The 22,966-nt window shown below is 37.2% G+C and overlaps 1 protein-coding gene across 1 annotated transcript; it reads right to left on the reverse strand.

Moving 5' to 3' along the window:
- Positions 1–368: 368 nt before the first annotated feature.
- On the reverse strand, positions 369–22,762 carry paqr6 (progestin and adipoQ receptor family member VI). The gene is made up of 8 exons (XM_057339287.1): positions 22,636–22,762; positions 10,286–10,530; positions 8,534–8,661; positions 8,177–8,382; positions 4,875–5,001; positions 3,918–4,014; positions 3,643–3,787; positions 369–2,527 (listed from the first exon to the last, which is right to left on the reverse strand). Exons 2-8 carry the CDS (start codon positions 10,334–10,336, stop codon positions 2,247–2,249), a joined length of 1,035 nt encoding a protein of 344 aa, XP_057195270.1. The 5' UTR covers positions 10,337–10,530; positions 22,636–22,762; the 3' UTR covers positions 369–2,246.
- Between the last annotated feature and the right edge of the window lie 204 nt (positions 22,763–22,966).

The following is a 22,966-nucleotide window of genomic DNA, read 5'->3' on the forward strand; positions in this document are numbered from 1 at the left end:
GGAAACATATGCAACGCAGCCCCGTTAATTTGACACGCAAGCTGAATTTCACGCATCGTTGATCCTTGAAATGTCACAATGGACGCGTCTATTCACAAGCTGATCGTATTTTTATTAAGCGCCATATTTCACCAAAGTGCCAAACGCGTGCACTGGCGTTCATGATATTATAGCGTTCCAATACCGCTGCGTCTCCGATAGGAGGTGAGACACACCCTTTCATAATGTTTTATATGCGAATTAATTAAATTAGACTATTTTATTTTACGGTAACAACTACGGTTTGGCTTGACACATACAGTCTTGCATATCCCTATTTGTGTAGTTACTTTGTATTCAAAGACACCACAACAACTGGAGAGGCGCTGTATCGTAAGTCAGTTTTATTTTAATCATTATTTTAAAACAATCATATTTTTCACATTTTCAGGTGTTACAAAAACAATTCAAAATGCCAATTTACAATACGAGCCATTTCATTTTACAGCCTTGATTTGAAGGGAAAAACATTTCTCATAACAAAAAAATTTAATCTTTGAACTGCATCTCAAAGGCTCGTCTTTCTCAAAGCTTACACCCTTAAAAATTCAATGACCTTTAAAAAACTAAAATTATTCTCTTAGTTACATTGGTAATTTCAAATGCTACATTGTAACATTAAAGGGCACTTAAAAGGACAGTTTTAAACCGTAATACATTCATATGGGCCAACAAACACACCGGGATTGGGGTACCTTACATTTCAGTTCTCTTTCTGTTGTATGAAATACTGTCGTTCCCGGTCACATTCACATTAAAATCTCTCACTTCATTTAGAGTTTTAACTGATAAACACACAATTTCTGTTTCCGAGCTACAATGTGAGGAAATACAGAATCTTACCGCCACTAGCCTTTAAAACACATACTATTCCATTTTAACCCAAGATCCCTTTCATAAACACCAATTAAAATGTCATTACCACCATGTGATCGACCTTCAGAGCTAGTTAGAAAAGGTTCTGCTAAACTTTTGCCCTTAGGCAGCTGAAGTTGCACAGAATGACGTACCTGTCTGTTAGCGTTAGGTCAGACTAAGGAAACACAGTGCTGGCCGTAAGTGAAAAACGAGAGCCAGAGGTTAACAGCTTAGCCTAAATAATGATTAGTTTGGCTTTCTGGTTTAAGAGCAGCGAGTATAGTGTAAATAGCAACATGCAACACAATGTAAAACTTGTTTTGAGTTATGCACCGCACCAGGATACAAAATGCACTGGCAAGAAGTAAATATTATACAAACAGAAACCCTTGTGCTTTGTAAATACAGTGAGTGTATTGTATGCCATAAACCTGCAATGAACAAAACAATACCACAGTAACATGTAACAAATGCATATGAACTATATCTGACAAACATCTAAACCACAGTCAAGAAACCAGTACAGCCCCATGAGATGACAGAGCTTAGCAGGAGCATGTTTAGACATTTCTCATGGTGTGAAGACATAAAAGTGGAAATATTTTTCAGAGCCATTTTGCCCTAAATTTATGTAACTTATGCTTTTGGAGCTCTAAGCTTATTCAAAAGTGGTCCAGTATATCAACATAATGTTGCACTCATAATACAGTTGTATAATAAGGGACGGGAATGATAGAGAAATATAGATATTTAAAGGGGCAACATTTCTTCTCATATGAGTAGAGACCTGCCAGTCATTTAGATTAGATGGAGATTTTTACCATCTTTATCTTTTGACCATTACATTTTTGGATATGCAACACATAAACCTTAATAACTGATGCATCCGTTAATTGTTAATATTCACGATATTAATTCTTATATAAAATCCCTGATTAATGCTACTTAGTCATTCTCCAGTCAAATGTTACAGTAACATTTATATGTAGTAACGCAAACATGAAACCCCTACAAGGTTAAAATATCCCTACGAACTTGTAACATTTAATATTCACGTCATTTAACCCTTGACCTTTCGTATTGATATCTCAAATAAGGCACATTAGTTAAAAACTAAAATGGAAAGGTCTTGATTATTATCAGGGTTGTCAGCTATAAAAGGGACCTATAATAAATTATCTCAATATCAACGTTTAGTAGAAAATAAGCAACACAAATACCAAAACTAGAGGATTCTAGATTAGTGAAGGTGACTGAAATGTGCTTGAGAGTCAAATTCTCTTAAAAAAAAAAAAGGTTTAATGTGAGCAGGGGTGCAGAGCTCACATTGGCTGTGTAAAGAAAGCTTGTTAATCTTCCTTGTCCACAGGAAGTGCCTGCTGTGCGCGGGCGGCACCGGAGGCCGAAGTGCTTTGGTGGGGTGTTCGCAGTAAACTGGCGCTGAAGGCACCGATGACAGCGAGGTTGAGGAGGACACCCAGAGTGAACATCCCCAGGGTACCCATAAAGGAAGGTAAAGCCGAGTGCAACATCAGCCACTCTTTGCGAGACGTCATGTCTGCCAACACTGCCTCCATCTGGAAATAGGTGCCCACTACAGCACACACGTGAAACAGCTGATGACTGTGACCTTGGAGAGGAATGAGTAAAAAAACCGACAGTCAAAGAAAGTGTGTGTGAAATGCAATTCAAACCTCATTTATGATAGAAAATCATAACCAAAACTGTGCCAAAAACTATTGAGCTGCCTACACACACTTTATAACACAAGGACACTTTTAAAGGTAGGCAACATTATTATGTTGGCCAAATTGTTCCAAAAGCAGTATGTTTTTTCTTATTGCAGATGAGGCAATGCACAGCAACAAGTGAAGTAAAATAGATTCAATCTAATATTAAGGGAAATCTATATTAGTTAATAAAAAAGTGAAATAAGAAAATGATAATTAAATATTACAATACATCAAAAATATGTTCGTCATTTCATTTAACTTTTTTGACTAATAAAAACAAATACGATTCTTCAATTTGCAGATGGAGCCAAACTGAGATCCCATTTCTCTGGGTTTATACAATATCGGGCCTTATAAATGAAGATACTAAAAGACAAGTTTATTAAGAACAAAAATCTAAAAGGATATTAAATTATCTTTAACACTTCTTGAGATACAGGCAAGCAGACTTTTTTTAACTGTTACCAATGTCATGTTGTTGTGATTTCTCAAGTCAACAGATTGTACAAATACATCTACCAACCTCTGTGTAACCATAACATAATGATGCTGCCATCTTTTCATTTAGCCTTTTTTAGGTGAAAACTGTCATTTTGAAGACAGGGTTGTCCACAAAGTATTCATCCATGACATTTAATATTTTGGCTTTTTTCATTATTATTTAACTATTTTTTCCCCAGAAAAAATTAAGATATCTATATTTTTAACCGGGGACCTCTTATTGAGTTAACACAGAATGACCCATCCAGTGTATGACAATAATTTATAAATGGCAAAATGTATAAATGCAAAAATAAAATAAGATATTTCATATATTTGTTGAGTGTTGACAACGCCTTTGTAGAGGAATTCAAATTACATGTTCATTTACATTTATGCATTAGGCAGACGCTTTCATCCAAAGAGACTTGCATTGCATTATTCCATCTTTTTTTTTTTGTATCCGAGTCTGTTACTCAAACGTGAGGTTTTATTTTTAAATTGAACATTTTGGTAAGCCCCAAGGACGTACCGATGTAGTCGAAGTGACCGGGAGCCAGTCTCTCTGGTAGGTGAGATGCAAACAGGAAGCATGTGAGAAATGCAAAGATCAAATGGTAAGAGTGACTGGCCAGAGCTTCACTTGGACTACAGCTCCCCCAACAGCACGACAGCAGCTATAAACACAAAGAAAGAGGAACTTGCTTAAACAAAAACTGGTATCCAAGGTGCCTTCATGCGTTACAGGTACAATTTGCATGAGCATGTGGCTTTTTTGCACGTCCAATAAAGTGTAGTTGTACTTACTCGATAGTACAGCGGCAAGCTGTCAAAGAGAAAGGGAACAATAAATGCAGATGTCCGCAACACTTTACTTTTCTGTGGAAACTGCGCCTCTACAAACCTGTTGTAAAAACACATGGTTAGATACTCATTGCAAAAATACACTCATTTAAAATACTGCATTTGTTTATTAGTTTTAGCTAAATGACACAAACACATATTAAAGGAATTGTTCACCCAAACGTGAAAATTGAATAATTTACTTGCCCTCATGTAATCCCAAATTATTTTCTTCTTATTTCCATATATACAGAAACATGTATAAAGTGTTGTGACTTTCTATATACAATCATCCTACATTATCTAAAGTATTTTCTGTGAAAATATGACTTCAATATCTTGAATATTGACTGAGTACGCTCATGTTAAAGATTGGCTGAAAGATGGTTGAAATCAAATTCTGATGCTCCAAATCTTTTGAGACTTTAGCCTGGATTTCTTCATATACAGTATATGGACATAAAGTGATGACTATTTTTATTTAAAAAATGTATTCACCTAAAGACTGAAAGTCATATACTGTACATCTGGGATTGCATGAACGCGAGTGATTTATCACAGAAATTTTACTATTCTTTCAAAGCGTTCAAAGTAGAATGTTCGAGCCCTGGAGTACAGCGTAACCATTCTTGCTTTATCAAGTGCAACTAATTAATCAAATTCAACAGCCAATTAAACTTCTATTCAAAAGAAGTCATTTATTAAAACGACTGAAACCTTTTGTGCAGCAATCATAATGCCCGTTTGTTCAAGACAAATAAAGGTCTATGTGCGTATTAAAACTGTAATGAAGTGTGGGGCTTTGTTCTGAGTCAGGTTTTAAACCATGATTGAAATGACAGCAGCTCAGTGTGACTGCATTACGTCTCCTGTAATTGCAGGCTTTAGTAAATTAGTCAATAGTCTTAATTGCTCCCTTACCTCGAGTAACAAGACATGCTGGTACAAAAGAGCGTGTTGCCAACGGCGATGGGCACGAAATACTGGTGAAGCCGACTGTTAACCCAGCAGTCGGGCATCCCGTAGAAGCCGTAAGTGATGGCACAGCCTGAGAACAGAGTTTGAATGCTTAATGTAATTAATGTCAGATGATTTCTGTACAAGAAGTATATTAAATGACAGACGTCACGTCACGACAATGTCACATTAATAATGTGCACTTTTACATTTACATTTACGCATTTGGCAGACGCTTTTATCCAAAGTATGCATTGTATTATACATTTGTTCCTGACTATATGCAATCCCCTGGGATCGAACCCATGACCTTGGCATTGCTAGTGCCATGCTCTAACCTTTTAAGCTTTTAATTTAAGTGTGCTTTAAGTGCAAACTTGTTTAAAGCAAATCTTTAACTATGAATCAAGATCTACAGAAAAGAATATACTGCAGAATAATAAAATCAAAACAGGAGACAAATAAAACAATATTTGGCAGAAGATACAGAGGCCTCAAAACGTACAGTATATGAACACTTAGATAGCATTGAATTTGAATTACAGGAAGTGGAATTGAATTCATTGCAATTCAGAGAAATTAATTCTAATCACATATCAGTGAGAATGTGATACTTTTAACATACATGTTTCTTCCTAATGGAAGTACAGACACTAACATTAAGCATACATTCCCTTAATGTTGAATAATTTGCAATATCTTCATTTCAAACAATGTTTTGGTAAATGCAATTATCATTTTTAAAGTACTTTACAGGGTAACATTGTTGCATCTAATGGTCAACAGTTCCTCAAATGCTTGGTCAACCATTTTGAAAACGTGGATACAGCAAGGTATTCTGGGAAATGAAGTGCTATCCTATCATTTTCCACAATTTGAAAGTTATTACAATTTGAATGATCTGTTTTATAGAGTATGTTTTTAATGTTCATTTGTGGTAAAAAAATAGGCCTATTTACTAAAATATTATGTACATTAAGTCCATACAATAATATCTGTATGAAATTCATGTTGTAATCATATGTAATATATACTGTAAAGCTTCGTTGTTAAATACACCTTAATTATGTATCATGAACTTCTTTGAATTTTATGGAATTCCAATTCTACTTCCTGCTATTTGAATTTGAATTGCAATTCAGCTTCCTGTTTACGATCTCAATTCAAGAATTGAACTGGAATTTGGGGGTCAATTCAATTCTGAATTTTGTACAACCCTGTTACAGTACAATAAAACAACTATTAAGACATTTTTACAGGTTGTTTGAATGCAAAATAACCTTGGTTATTGGCCAAATTAGTGCAAATTATTTATTTTTTCAATTAAATATTTAGCATTAAATACTTTCACGTGCTCTTTAAAGTCTACAGTAGGCTATACAAAATAAATGTCACTTGATTAGATATTTTATCTAATACAATGTCATCCATCCATTTTTAAATGTGCCGTTACCGTTACATTTACACAAAAAACATGATATATTGATATTACGTCTTACTATTGTTTGGCTATTGTGACGCATCTACCAACATTCACAAGAAGCGTAAGAATGCAAAGCTATTCTGTCTCTCCAAGCTCTCTCAAAAAGATGCCTTTCTTTGGCAAAACTGAAAAACAGGCCAGCGGTGGATTCCACAAATGAAAGAAAAACATTATTCCACTACATGAGCTTGGAACAACACTTACTGCTTAAAAGTCCATCTAGTGACAGACTACTAAAATACTGCAGATATATGTTATTGTTTTTAACTGAAAGTTAAATTCCTGAACATTAACCTTAATGGTTAAAAAGTACGTTTAGAATCAGTTCACTTAATGCAAGGTAAAGTGTTTCACGTGACACATTAGCTCTTTACACCTAAGAGGTCTGAACAATGCATTTGCTTCTTTAAAGATTCTCGCTGGAGCCGCTTCTGTCCATTCAAGTAACACAATAAACTGTCTGAAGTGTGTAAAATGGCTCATTTACACAGAAGCCTTTACCCATGCTCACGTCATCTGTACAAAACGCCTTCATGCTCTTCATCCGCCCTCATGAATTTCTCATGCATGCTTTAATTTCTTCAAGGAAATAGTTCACCCAAATATAAAGGTTGAATTCTATCCTAATTAACTGACCCTCATGCCATCCCTGATCTATATGACTTCCTTTCTTCCGCTGATAACATGACAGCATTTTAATTCGCTTTAATTGAATAAACTAAGTCATATACCTCTGGGATGACATTAGGGCGAGTAGATGATGAGAGAACTTTCATATTTGTGTTAATCCTAATAATCAATGGTAAAGGTCCAGTGTGTGAAATTTAGCGGTGAGGTTGTGAATTGCAACCAACGCCTCACTACACCCTCCATTTTGAAGCACTCCGGTGGCTGACACAGGACAAAGATGTGGCCACGTTTTCGCATCTTTGCTGAAGGAGACAATTGCTGCGTCCCAATTCGCATACTATCCGTCCTAAATAGTATTCGAAAATAGAATTAGTATGTCCCAAATCATAGTATGCTGAAATGAGTATTCTCGAAGTACCCGGATGGTCTACTGTTTCCGGTGAAAATTCCGGTGAAAAAGTGTGAATCCATGGACACTTAACGGCTGATATTACCCACAACTCAAGAGGGCAGAGTTTAGTGACGCTACACGGCATTAATAAAATTTAAGAAAAGATGCTTCGCTAAATTAATAAATGTAAGCATAGAGTAAACATTACATACAAAATAATACATGAATAAATACTTAAATGCAAAGAAGAGTTGTATTTTAATGTTCGTGACAGTTAAGGATCACAGTGTCGTCTAGGCAACAACGGCCACTTCCGTTTCGGTCCCAGTGCGTGCATACAGTTTTGATAAGCACTAAAATGTTTATACTTTTCATAAGCAAAACAGTACATACTTTAAGGGCATAGTATAAGTAGGCGAATTGGGACGCAGCAAATGTATTTACGAAAAGCGTTCTATAGAGCAGTTTGTCCGGTTAGGGCTACTGTAGAAACAACATGGTGAATTCCATGTAAGTGGACCCGCAGTGTATGTAGATAGAAATAGCTCATTCTAAGGTAATGAAAACATAACGCTTCATTATGTAAGGTCTTTATGTAAAGACAAAGTTATGTACATTATATTGCATTTCTGTCAAGAGATCCCCAAAACATCACACACTGCACCTTTAATTTATAAAATAATACTATATACGTACTATTTTAGTTACTGTTAATTCCCGTTTGTTCATAAAGAAAGAATTTGAGTAAACAATATCCTATACCGAGACTGTACAGGCTGAGCGCTCCGTAATCAAAGAAGTAACAGATGTGACACGCTTCTGGCGACATGGTGCTGAAGGTGTGAGCGCAGCTGGAGGTAAAGGGGTACAGACAGACCAGAAGCATGTAGACCAGCAGAGGCCAGGTGTAGCTCTCCGACATGAAGTCTACAGTGAAGCACAGCATGCTGAATCTCCACAGGAAGTACCTGCACGAGCACAGATCACCAGCAGGTCAGGAGGTCAGTACTGCCTTTCTAATATTATATAAAAGATGTTAAATGCATTCAAGCTAAGCTGAAAAGCAGGCTACTAGTTCTGACACTAAAGAGAGGTCGCATGTGTAACTGGGCACTTTACCAGGTTGGCAGGAAGTGGGTCCAGATATTCATCGTCTCATTGGTCATGTGGAAACTGCTGAGGATGCAGTCCAGGGCCGAGCTCCGGGGATGTCGATAGCCGGACATGATATTGTCCTCTCGAAACACCTGCAACGTGCACATGGACATTCAGGAGACATGCAAACATCTGCAGGATAATGAGCAAACAAGTCCAGCACATGACACAGAGACTATTCTGTTTAATTATTTGCTTTTTAAAAAGACAATAAAAGTGAGTTATAAGAAGTTGTACATGCAGTATAATGATATCTTGATGTTTGCAGGGGTGTGTTTACCATTTTGGGGGCCCTAAGCAAAGTCGAGACCTGAGGCCCCCCACACATTGCCTAACATTATTGTTTTAATTTCACAGCAGTATTGAGCACATGAAATTAATGAGACATATACATACAAATATAAACTGGATTTATTTTACGTTGAACCACATAACAGCACAAAATTCTCTACAGTTTGTTATAAGAATAAACCTTCTTGATTTTGGGATGAAAAAGTGTCCTTTGTTTTATTCAGAATAATACAGAATGCTTTTAGCTGCAGTATAAGAAAGTAAAAGGTGCAAGAGTCTTCTTTTTATGCTTCTTTTCATAGCATTGTTTTGCTATATTCGTAAAATTACTATTAGATTTATTTTCTTTTGCTTTCTTTCGTTTTTGAGCACCGCTTTGATACGTGCGCTTCACTGCGTATATCTGAGCGTCTAAATCAAGCGTCAAATGATTTTACCGCTTGTAGCCACTAGGGGACCCCCAAGCTTGCGGGGCCCTATGCAATTGCATGGTTTTGAATGGTGATTAACAACGCTACTGGATGCTTGCATTTAAATGCATTTCCCACCCCTTTTCGACACTTATCCAAAATGACTTACAGTGCATTCAAGCTATACATTTTTCAACGATGCACTTAAATAAAAAATCTGGGCTGAAACTGATATCAAACATTCAGGATGCACCTGGTTGAAACAAAAAATGACTTATTTCTATTTTAAAATAGTTTTTGCATAATTGTATTAATGCTAGACTTGTAACCACACAAAAAACACAAGAATTAAATTATTTTGTAGTTCCATGGGAATTGCAATGCAATGCTCTAACAAATGAGCTACAGGAAAACAAAACTTGGAATATAGCAGATGTCATAAAGATTACTTTGTAATACTTTTTTTAACTTCTTTTCAACCCTGCGAGGGGCTGGACAAGGTCACTGTGTGCTTTTGCGCCATGATAAAAATTTGAGAACACATTCTGCTAAACAGTAAAATTCCTTTTCTGCTCTACAAATCAAAGTCAGTCATGTGTGTGGCATGATGAGGGAGAGTAAAAAAATGTTTTTCATTGTTTTTCTTTACAGCAAAGTTGAAAACTGTGTCTTGCACTGCTTGACCCCCCTTATATAGCTTATAACTTCTCAGTATATGCCAAACGCAAGATGTTTAAAGAATGTTTGAGCGGTTTTCAATTCATACTGTAAAAGCTAATGGGGTCCAGAAGTTTCAAGTTCCAAAAAGATATTCATGGTATCATATATACATATAGATTTTTCTGTGTCTCTTGACTAAATGCAATGACATCCTGACACAAGAAACAATGATATTTTATGTTATTCATGTTAAATAATGCCATTTTCGCTTCATTTTCGGTGAGCTATGAACTCCTCACATCCAGGGCTGCATGGTGGATCTACAGTAAGATGATGAGATAAGTCGAGCGCTCACCTGTGGCACCTGGTGGATGTCAAAAAGCTGCGGGAGCTTGAGGCTCAGCATGTCTGCGGGCAGCCGCAGGGCACCCCTCCCTCTCTGACAGGCCTGCTTGAGTCTGTCTCTTCCCCCTCGACACAGGACACACCACAGCGGACACTCCAGGCCCTGGGACGATCTCTCTTCCCCAGACTCCCACCGCACACACTGAGCCCAGCCCCAACCATGACCCCCTGCTGCCCCCCGCCACACAGGCAGCACTGCAGGGATATAAAGAGAAAGAGAGAGATTAATGTTGTGACTTATGATATAACTTTGGGTCATTGGTTCTCATCGGTTTTGCTTTAGGAGCCAGACTTTACACTGGACATGAAGTGGCAAAAAAAGTGTTTTAACCATGGTTTTATTATAGTAAAAGTGCAGTAAACCGTTTTTTGGTGGATTGATTACCATTTGTATAATGGTACTACATAGAGATGCACCGATTGCAATTTTCTTTGCCGATTCCAATTTCAAGATTCGATTTCCAAAGTGAAACCTGCCGATTCCGATTTTCTATCCACAAACTATAATTGACAGTATACTGTGTATAAAACCATATGAACTTTTCTTCAATACACATTTTTTTTATTTTCATTGAATAAATGATTGAACATTACAATTTCCACAAATGCAGTTCTCCAAGCTGCATTAAATTACAGAATCTTCTCTTTCCCAAACAACTCTTAAATCGAAGAACTCTGTGACTGAAAAGAAGTACAAATAATAAAATATAACTTAACATGTCACTTAATTTACCTTTTTCATTTTTGTACTCATCTCACAAAAGTCTAAGATAACAATAAAATACTTGTATTGAAATGTAAAATAAATTGTCTTTATCTTGGGTCTGTAGTATTAAAAGAAGTGGGTTGATTTTTGCTGCAACTTCAATAAAAAAGTTACAAATCTTATGAGTGAATTCTACTCTAAAGATGTATATGTATTTGCAGTTCGGTGCATCTCTAATACATACTCCATGTATATGGAGCAGCGAGAGATGAACTACAGTCTGTACAGTAAATGATGCGTATGCACGCGCGTGCAGTCAGCGGACATGAGAGATGCGCGTCAGTAGTGATGGGAAGTCTGGCTCTTTTCTGCAAACCGGTTCTTTCGGACAGTTCATTTCAATGAACCGGTTCAAAAGACCGGTTCACCGATTCTCTTACGCTCTGACGTAATGACGTCACTCACCCTGACGAAACGCGTCAAGTCTATCATCCCTACCGGCTGGGATGAAAATACACTCGGCACATTCAAATATAAACCAAAACCAGTAATCATAACTTCTGTCAGTTAACATATCACGTCATGATCTGTTTCTTATACGTTTTGCAACTAAAGCACCCAAATAGGCAAAGTGAAGTGCAGCAAACTATGACATTTTAAGTCTTAAAGATAAAAACTGAAGTGAATAATTAATCTTATTCAGCATTTTACAGAAACTATTTGATCCATGCATAATTCAATACGATTTATGTGTTATTAAATAAACTTACGCTTTGCCAGATTGCTCCATATACAGGTGCTGGTCATATAATTAGAATATCATCACAAAGTTGATTTATTTCACTAATTCTATTCAAAAAGTGAAACTTGTATATTATATTCATTCATTACACACAGACTGATATATTTCAAATGTTTATTTCTTTTAATTTGATGATTATAACTGACAGCTAATGAAAATCCCAAATTCAGCATCTCAGAAAATTAGAATATTACTTAAGACCAATACAAAGAAAGGATTTTTAGAAATCTTGGCCAACTGAAAAGTATGAACATGAAAAGTATGAGCATGTACAGCACTCAATACTTAGTTGGGGCTCCTTTTGCCTGAATTACTGCAGCAATGCGGCGTGGCATGGAGTGGATCAGTCTGTGGCACTGCTCAGGTGTTATGAGAGCCCAGGTTGCTCTGATAGTGGCCTTCAGCTCTTCCGCATTGTTGGGTCTGGTATATCGCATCTTCCTCTTCACAAGGTCAGGCGAGTTTGCTGGCCAATTAAGAAAAGGGATACCATGGTCCTTAAACCAGGTACTGGTAGCTTTGGCACTGTGTGCAGGTGCCAAGTCCTGTTGGAAAATGAAATCTGCATCTCCATAAAGTTGGTCAGCAGCAGGAAGCATGAAGTGCTCTAAAACTTCCTGGTATACGGCTGCGTTGACCTTGGACCTCAGAAAACACAGTGGACCAACACCAGCAGATGACATGGCACCCCAAACCATCACTGACTGTGGAAACTTTACACTGGACGTCAAGCAACGTGGATTCTGTGCCTCTCCTCTCTTCCTCCAGACTCTGGGACCCTGATTTCCAAAGGAAATGCAAAATTTACTTTCATCAGAGAACATAACTTTGGACCACTCAGCAGCAGTCCAGTCCTTTTTGTCTTTAGCCCAGGCGAGACGCTTCTGATGCTTCCTGCTGCTGACCAACTTTATGGAGATGCACATTTCATCAGTCAGCAGAGACCGGTACCGGTGGACCCACATGCGAGTATAAACGAGCCGTGAAAGACAGACTATGCGCGCGCACGTTTACATGTTTACTTGCGGCTTTGAGTGTACTGACGGCTGTGACGTTCTTGCCCGCATCACGGGAAACAGACGATCGGCTTGGAATCGGCGAGACGTGAGACTGACCGGCCGGTCACCGGTCCGGGCCGATCATACAAAAAACCGGCCGATTCCGATCTCTGTCCGGTCAATCGGTGCACCTCTAGTACTACATGGTATTGTAGTACAATTTTACTACAAAATACCATGGTTTTACTTTTATTGTGTCAAATCTATAGTAACCATGTTTTTTTAGTTGATCAGATAGAAAAAACAAAAAAGATATTACCATTAACATTAAAGGTGGGGTAACCGATTTCCGAATTATGCTTTAGACAACTGAGTTGGGCCGAGTACCAAAACAACCTTGTAGCCAATCAGCAGTAAGGTGCACAGTGCACAGGACGGACATTAGCCGAGCACTGACGAAAGCGACAGATGGGGGTAGGGTGTGTTTGTTTTGGTGATTTGAACATCAACAACGGCTAAGAGAAATCGGACACCCCGCCTTTAAAGGTCTAACAATATATAGCAAAATTCCGTTTCATTTTAGTTTTATTTGGTAAAAAACTACTTCACAAATCTACTGCACAAACTGTGTTGCAAGTGCTTTTATTTAGTTCTACTTTCTTTACTCTTATGTAGTTTTGTTAATGGGTTTCGAGGAAATGGGCATATTAGGCAAATGTTCTCTGTTGGTATCGATCTAATTTGACTAGCGACTTTTAAGAGACAAATGAAGTCACACAAAAAACTGCAGATAAGACACAGACCTTCTTCAAAAAAAAATGTTCTCTTTCCATTTTCATAATATTTTCCTATTCTATCTGTGCATGATTATTGTGTTGCATTTTATTTTTGCATATTCGTTTTTCACAACCCCGTGGCCCACGAGCCATCATCTGAGATCTGTGCTTTACATAATGTTTGCACTTTACTGTTTAAACAGTATGCAGGTATTACAGTAGATATCTTACAGTAAGATAAATATATTTGTAACATCTTCATTTTGAAAGCTAAAAACATTTTTACACAAAACTGGATTCAGAATGTTCAATATTTGTGATTTTATATCGCCTAAGTGTGAACTTAGCCAAAGCATTCCTGTTCATCTCACACATATCTTCTAAAGAGTTTCAGAAAACAAAGCTCGCATCTGCCAAGACATTAAAACTTGGAATCAAGAGTAAGAGTTGGACATCTAAACATGAACTCCAACATTCCTCTACAAATTCCTCTAATAGCTAATTATTAAAACTAAACACATTTCTACAGTCATGTTACATCTCTATACTCTCACTTCATGTCAACAATTGTCTATTTTTATTCCTCCACAAGAATTGCAGGACAAACATCCGAGACGATGTTGATGCATAAATCAAACTTAACTAAGACCCCCAAATTTGAGTAACGTTGTGGGAGCGCACTCCATCTGTTAGTTCCAGCAGACGTACTGAAGGGTTTGTGCTTTGCTTGTGTAGGGGCCACTCCTGTAAACTGGAACAGAATGTGCTTTGTGCGGGTCACGGAGTTGACTGTTACACGCTGAGCCCTATGAAAACCAGCTCCGCTCTCGGCACACATACTGTACAAACGGCAGCACATAAACAAAGCAGATGGAAATGCTTGACCGGAATTTTTCCTTTGTGTTGGAAACCTTGCGGTTTTGGCTGAAGGTTTTTTTTTTTGTTAAAAACTAGGCAAAAAAATGCAATATTCGTAACAGGGTGCTATCCTTGTAACTAAACGTTTTGCCCAGCTCATTCATAATGTTTAATTCCAAAGGTCAAATTTAATATCTTCTGTAATATTCCATGTTTTACACAACAATGTAAAAAAACTTTCTACACAAGGCTCTGGAACCCTTGAGTATGACTAAGGCTATGATTTTCAGTAAATAAATTACATTTCCATCAGTTTCTCAAACAGAGTTCTCATATAGATTCAGAAGACAGAAAAAGATTCATTCACACCAAAAACAATAAATATTGCAAAAATATATTAACGTCCAACAGACTTTAACATTGTTATAATATTCATCGTCAGTGTTTTATCGTTCATTAGCTATCGTTCATGTTCCTCTACAGTTATGGCATTTTTTAATTTAAAACTTAAATAGTTTTATAGTTACATTTATCATCCTTGGTATAGCCTTCAGAGAATACACTGTAAAAAATATGTAAAAGTAGGGCACAATGTACAACCCGATTCCAAAAAAGTTGGGACACTGTACAAATTGTGAATAAAAACAGAATGCAATGATGTGGAAGTTTCAAATTTCAATATTTTATTCAGAATACAACATAGATGACATATCAAATGTTTAAACTGAGAGAATGTATCATTTTAAGGGGAAAATAAGTTGATTTTAAATTTCATGGCATCAACACATCTCAAAAAAGTTGGGACAAGGCCATGTTTACCACTGTGTGGCATCCCCTCTTCTTTTTATAACAGTCTGCAAACGTCTGGGGACTGAGGAGACAAGTTGCTCAAGTTTAGGAATAGGAATGTTGTCCCATTCTTGTCTAATACAGGCTTCTAGTTGCTCGACTGTCTTAGGTCTTCTTTGTCGCATCTTCCTCTTCATGATGCGGTGAAAGATCTGGACTGCACGCTGGCCATTTCAGTACCCGGATCCTTCTTCTACGCAGCCGTGATGTTGTAATTGATGCAGTATGTGGTCTGGCATTGTCATGTTGGAAAATGCAAGGTCTTCCCTGAAAGAGACGACATCTGGATGGGAGCATATGTTGTTCTAGAACTTGGATATACCTTTCAGCATTGATGGTGCCTTTCCAGATGTGTAAGCTGCCCATGCCACACGCACTCATGCAACCCCATACCATCAGAGAAGCAGGCTTCTGAACTGAGCACTGATAACAACTTGGGTTGTCCTTGTCCTCTTTAGTCCGGATGACATGGCGTCCCAGTTTTCCAAAAAGAACTTCAAATTTTGATTCGTCTGACCACAGAACAGTTTTCCACTTTGCCACAGTCCATTTTAAATGAGCCTTGGCCCAGAGAAAACGCCTGCGCTTCTGGATCATGTATAGATATGGCTTCTTTTTAGACCTATAGAGTTTTAACCGGCAACGGCGAATGGCACGGTGGATTGTGTTCACCGACAATGTTTTCTGGAAGTATTCCTGAGCCCATGTTGTGATTTCCATTACAGTAGCATTCCTGTATGTGATGCAGTGCCGTCTAAGGGCCCGAAGATCACGGGCATCCAGTAAGGTTTTCCGGCCTTGACCGTTACACACAGAGATTGTTCCAGATTCTCTGAATCTTTGGATGATATTATGCACTGTAGATGATGATAACTTCAAACTCTTTGCAATTTTTCTCTGAGAAACTCCTTTCTGATATTGCTCCACTATTTTTCGCCGCAGCATTGGGGGAATTGGTGATCCTCTGCCCATCTTGACTTCTGAGAGACACTGCCACTCTGAGAGGCTCTTTTTATACCCAATCATTTTGCCAATTGACCTAATAAGTTGCAAATTGGTCCTCCAGCTGTTCCTTATATGTACATTTAACTTTTCCGGCCTCTTATTGCTACCTGTCCCAACTTTTTTGGAATGTGTAGCTCTCATGAAATCCAAAATGAGCCAATATTTGGCATGACATTTCAAAATGTCTCACTTTCAACATTTGATATGTTATCTATATTCTATTGTGAATAAAATATAAGTTTATGAGATTCGTAAATTATTGCATTCCTTTTTTATTCACAATTTGTACAGTGTCCCAACTTTTTTGGAATCGGGTTTGTACTATATTATTAATATAAAGGAATTTTCCGTATTGATTTTTTTATTTTGCATGGCATTGTGTTGTGTTTTTTGAGGATCTATTGACAGAAATGCAATATAATATACATAACTGTCTTCAGAGGTATATAAAGACTTTACATAATGAAGCGTTATGTTTTCATTACCTTACAATGAGCTATTTCTATCTAAATACACCACAGTTCTGCTTGCATTGAATTCACCATGTTGTTTCTACAGTAGCCCTAAACGGACAAACTGCTCTACAGAGTGCGTTTCGTAAATACGTTATCGCAAAGAAGCGAAAACATGACGACGTCTTGGAGGGGGGGGTGCAGTGAGCCATTGGTTGCAATTCACCACCTCACCACTAAATGCCACTAATTTTCATACACTTGACCTTTAAGGGTTAACAGAAAATGTATGGATAAGATAAGATAAGATAACCTGGCAGAAAAGTCAATTTTCCATTCCTTTCATTTTTAACAGTGTAGTGGATGCCTCATATGACAACTACTATTAGAATTTTCATTTTCGTGTGATCTATTCCTTTTAAACCATGACACACAGTACACTAGCAGAAACATGTTTGCATAAAGCAAGTATTATGCAAACACAACAACTGATACAATTCCCCAAATAACAGATCAGATCATGAAGGACTAATGAAAGATTAATCCACCAGCCAATGTTGATTTGAAGTAGGGCTGTCACGATTATTAAATAATCGTCTCATCACGATTGTTTGACCTCATCGCGATGGTTTCAGATCATCGCAATTATTGCACATCTCTATAGAAGACACTAGGGGGAGCTGTAGTGCATCTGCATATTGCATATTTTAGTGTATATATGGTTACTAAAGCATGGTAATACTTGTAAAATGTACCACCACAACACAATCACTTAAAAAAAAACTAAAACATACAAATTACCTGCAGTACAATTTAATATTATTTAAGCAAATCTCAGTGTGAAAACCAGTCTACCAAAATTTCATTAACATAGGAATGAACTTTTATTGTAGTCTTGCAAGTGAGAAAAAAAACAGACTAGAAGCTTTTCTATGACTGATAGTATTTTAATGGTGGCTTCAATTCACACCTGATCAATTTACTTAATTTACAAGTATTTGGCGGTTGTATTACTGACAGGTAAAAGCCTAAACCTTAAATATATGATGATGACCCAATTTTTCCGATGTATTTACAATAAAAAAACATAGTCTTGTATTCAGAACAATATGGTCGTTTCAATCGCTGAATCAAAAATGTATGAGAATTAAATGTCAAAGCTCTAAAACAGACAATTAATCGTCATAATCGCATGATTTCATAATCGTGACAGCCCTAATTTGAAGGATTATGAACATCTTCATCAGCTGTTTCTATGGACGTCAAACATAAATGTAATTCATCTGACACTGGGTTTGAGTTTCTCTCTGCAATGTCCAGTGGGAAACATGTCGGGTTTACATGGAAACAAACAACTCCCAAACATTTCTCATTCCAGTCGCCCATGCGGAGGATAAACGGGATGTTTTTCTGCCTACAGCATGTCTTTCTGATAGGTGGAGATGTTTGGCTCTCGGTCAGACTAACTAAACCCCATGACACATAGTTGTGAGATGGTCAAAACAAGAGCGGAAGATGAGCTCAGCTCTAATGTGTGATGTCCACCAGCTGTGACCAATGAAAGGCCTGCTATTGTCACTTCTTAAAAATAAGACATACATTGCCATAATTTACCATAAAAACCTTTTGTTTATGAAACACAAGTTTCTGGTATTAACCTCAATCGTGGATTCCTGGTCAATTTCGAGTTGTTTAATGCTCACTAACTGGCGCACAACCCAAGACATTTTCAGCAAAGAAGTTCCACGACCTTGATTTCTGTTCGGGCATTCGCATGCTACTCTCTCGATACGTAAGCCCTGTCTCACCCTCCCCAGAAACTATGACATTCTTTCTGTGGCTCGTGATTGTGTCACAAGATCCGCCTCAATAGACGTCTTTATCACCACATAGTGACAATAAGGCCCCTATGCATGTAACACGCTAGCGTGAGCACGTTCCGTTCTGCATACATGTAGCTGCATATGTGGTGGAACTTCAATTAGGTCAGTAAGGATGATATTCCAGCCTCCGAGTATTCTGCCGACATGTTAATACATGATCTTGGGATGAAGCTGTCTAACTAGATTCAGCAGAGTAATAATTATGCAAATGGTGATACTGGGAATTTTCCACCAAGTTTCAGTAATCCGTTTTCAGTCTGAACAAATCGAGGCAGTTCGTGTTTAAAGCAACATTGAGTTGATTTCATTGCAATGGTATTAATGAAGTTACGCAAGACGATGACACAATTGTCCTGTTTACACTAGTAAAACTGGAAAACCTGTTTTGGAAGGTCTGCCGTAATTCATTTGCCTGAGTCTTATTCCCAGAAAGCAGACTACATGCATGACTACAGCTTTATTTATACTGCAGTTTAGCAACGGTGCTGAAAAAAACATGTACACGAACTCCTAGACCTTCACATACATAATACATTAGAAGGATATACAGGAATGTAAAAGCTCATAGAGACTCAAAAGAGAATTAGAAGAAATTAAAACACCCAATAAAACACAGTTTTGCGACCACAGTGAACAAAAGTTTCCACTTTTCTGCTGTGTTGCATTTGGAAAGATTTTAACCACAACTTGCATAACTCCGTCCACCTTACTGTATTTGGGAACCTCAGTACAACACAACCAACATTACATTTTTAAAGAAAAAGAACAATGACTAGAGATTAGTGCTGGACGATATTCTCTATAGTCAGATCGTTCTATCGCCAGCCTCATGCAAAGCATTCTGGGAACCAAAATTAGAAAAAAAAACTGAAAAAGGTTGATGAGGATTTCTGGTTTCCAGAATGCTTTGCATGAGGCTGTTATTTTATAGTTGTTTCTGTAAAGATAAAGACTTGTTAATGTTTAATGTTCATTTATCTTTAAGTAAAAAATAAGATAAATATAAATCTACAGTAAGTTACTGGCAACTAGTCGCATAACTACAGCAAATTTTTTACAGTGAACTCATATATGTCTAGGGACCAGAAAATGACAGATATTAAGAAAATATGACTGGGGGGCTCTCGATTCAGATGCATTCTTGATAAGCAACTACCTAGCAACACCCTGGCAACAACACATAAAATATGATGTTGTGAGTACTGCACAAGCAAGAGTCATTCACATTTTCTAAAGATGACGTAAAAGTAGTTTATGATAGGCCTAAATAATCTGATCTGATCGATGCAAGGTTATTGATCATAAGGACTATACTGAACTAAATAGTGAAGGATGAAAACTGGTTAAAGATCAAAAAACCTAATGGAGCATTTAAATTACATGTGAAACTAGATAGAGTCTATCACATAGTTCAGGTGGCAAGGCGCTACAAACACCAAGGTCATCACGGGTTTGAATCCCAGAGAACACAAAAACTGATCTTAGGAAAACGTGTGTATTGATTTCACATGTAAAAGGTGCTGTGAGAAGGTTCATATCATAACCACTAACTAGGTTTTAACACTCTATTCTATATTTCCTTCCTATTTCACAACAAAAGTCTTCTTCGCTTTTCTATTTTGTTTGCAAAACTTGTTTATTCTAGAAGCATGATCAGTGAGAGAGACCAAACTGCTTTGAATCTAAAAATGACTCATCCAACTCAAAACTTCAAGAAATTATTCAGGTTTAATAGTTCAGCACTGTTGGCAGTTAAGAAGAGTGGATGTTGTCAATTACCACAGACACACCCTTATCTTATCTTTCAATAAAAATGTTATAATAAATTAATACAAACTGTGTTTACAGGAATGGACTTAAAATAGTCTAAAAGTCCAAACCAGTCAGACTACCGTTGTAGGCATTTGAAACGTCTAGTGTTGTGAAAATAATTCATGTGGGTGGGTTTAGCTCCACATTAACAGGTCTTTGCAGTTAGTTAACTTACAGTATCATATCCTTCACGTGTCACACAGAAGTCACTGAGTTTACCGGCTTTAAATACCGTCTACAAACATTGCACACAGGACTGGCAACAGATTTTATCTCGTCAATCTCACGCTAACATGTACAGTATATGATCCCCTATAGAACGCCAAGGCCATTGTGAAAGCATTACTGTAACGCAAACCTCATTCCTTTAAAGATGACACATTCTAGTCAACTAATCTATTCATTAAGACTTGGGAATTGTTTGAATTTTATCGATTCCGATTCCAATTCCGATTCCGATTCTGCGTATCGATTTCAATTCTTATCGATTCCACAGTTGAAGTAAAACATTTAGATATCAACCTGTATGGTCATTTAGCCTGCTTATTGACTTGTTTGCAAAAATATCTATATTTATGAGCACTGTTTTGTGTATATATACACATAGAACCATGTTTTTTCTGATTTATTACAATTTGTATTACCATAGTTGAACTACATCATGATTAAACTGTAATTACTATAATGAAACTATGGTTAATTTGTCGTTTCTTTTTAATGCTTTTTAATGCAAATATTATAGTTAAACTATGCTTACTATAGTAAAAAATATTGTTCATTTTCATAAGGGCTTTTATTGAGATATTTAGCAACGCATGTACTGTTCTGAAAATATGCACACAGGAGTTGATAAGAGGAATTCAAGTATCTGTTTCCTATTCCTTTCGTTTCTGATCTGATTCCTAGCCTTTCGATTCCGAATTGGAATTGATTTTCGATTCCCAACCCTATTCATTTATTAAAGACTTTTAACTTTGAACTAGACTTTAGGTCATTTGTAATATGACTTTATATAGCAAAAATGGCACTTTTTGCCTTCACTGGCTCATTTTAAACGCCCCTGAAGTGTGATGCATTAAAACTACAAATGTCGTCTCACAATGAAAGCTCAATGCAATTAAAGGGACAGTTCAGCCAAAAAAATAAAATTCACCCTCATGTCATTTTAAACCTTTAGGACTTTCCTCTGCAAAACACAAAAGAAGATATTTTGAAGAACACTGGTAACCAAACAACACCGGACCCCATTGATTTCCATTGTATGGACATTTCTCAAAATATAATCATATCACATGCAACATAGAATCATATGCAACACAAGGGTGAATAACTGATGGCATGTCGTTTTATTTTTGGATGAACAACTCCCTTTAAAATAGATATAAAACATAAAAGAATTGTCAAAAAGCTGTTTAAAACAAAAATTACATGAATCAACCACAGTAAACATCAACTTCCCAAAAGTACTTCCTTTGGTTTAACTAACCACATGCATACATTGTCATGTAACTGTATCTTATATCTGCAGGATGTATGACGAGAGACAGATACAGACTTACACAGTCTGAATTAAAGAAGGGTCTGGGAATAGGTCCACTGTCTCACCTATAGAAACAGAGGCCTGGTCACGTGGACCATAATGCATTGGCACATGTTCTATATGAAAATGACAAGCAGTTCTGCAGAAGTGACCACATGCAGTCTATACTTAATCTCACTCCGGGGAAAGTGCTTATGTCCAACTCCCTGTTTCACAGTTTACACCATAATGCAAAACTTTGTTCAACTTTACAAACCCCTTCATCAAAAATGTGAACTTTATAATCAACTCTTCCAAATTTCTAAAGGAATAACACGCAAACTTGACAGTAACATAAATCTACCCCTTGTTCACAGTATTGCCAACTGCTAGACATTCGTGATGAGTTTGTATGCGATTTTAGTTCATTGCCCTTGATATTTATAAGATGTCGAGATAAACTTGCTTGGTGTGTTCATCCCATTCTTCCACTTATAACTCCTCTCAAATCAGCCTTTAAAAGAGTCCAAATTCAATGCATGCAAACTTTCAATGCATGACAACAAATATAAATCTGACACTTTGCAACACTGTTCTGATTTAAAATGACAACACGGAGAAACTTAAATGAGAGCGTTACCTTTGAGCTTGATCTGGTCAATGAGATCATTGGCGCGTGTCAGCCGGAGATGTGAGGCCGCCAGTTTGGGATCCAGAGTGTTACAGTTAATAGTAAAAGAAGTGCTAATAACTACAAGTCCATGGCCGAACTACGAGCTAAAGTTAGTGAAAAGCCCCGGGAATCGTTCGGGCTTAGTGTGTCCCTTTCCCTCGCATTCCTCGAGAAAAGAGCGCAAGCTGCAGTTGAAATCCCACCCTCCGTGCACGAGCACGCGCTCATTGGACGGACACATAAAAGAAACTCTGTGTTCAGAATCAGGAGACTCGAACAAAGCACAAAACCCGTCCAA

The sequence above is a fragment of the Triplophysa rosa genome, linkage group LG8 (genome assembly GCF_024868665.1).
Source record: "Triplophysa rosa linkage group LG8, Trosa_1v2, whole genome shotgun sequence".
NCBI lineage: Eukaryota > Metazoa > Chordata > Actinopteri > Cypriniformes > Nemacheilidae > Triplophysa > Triplophysa rosa.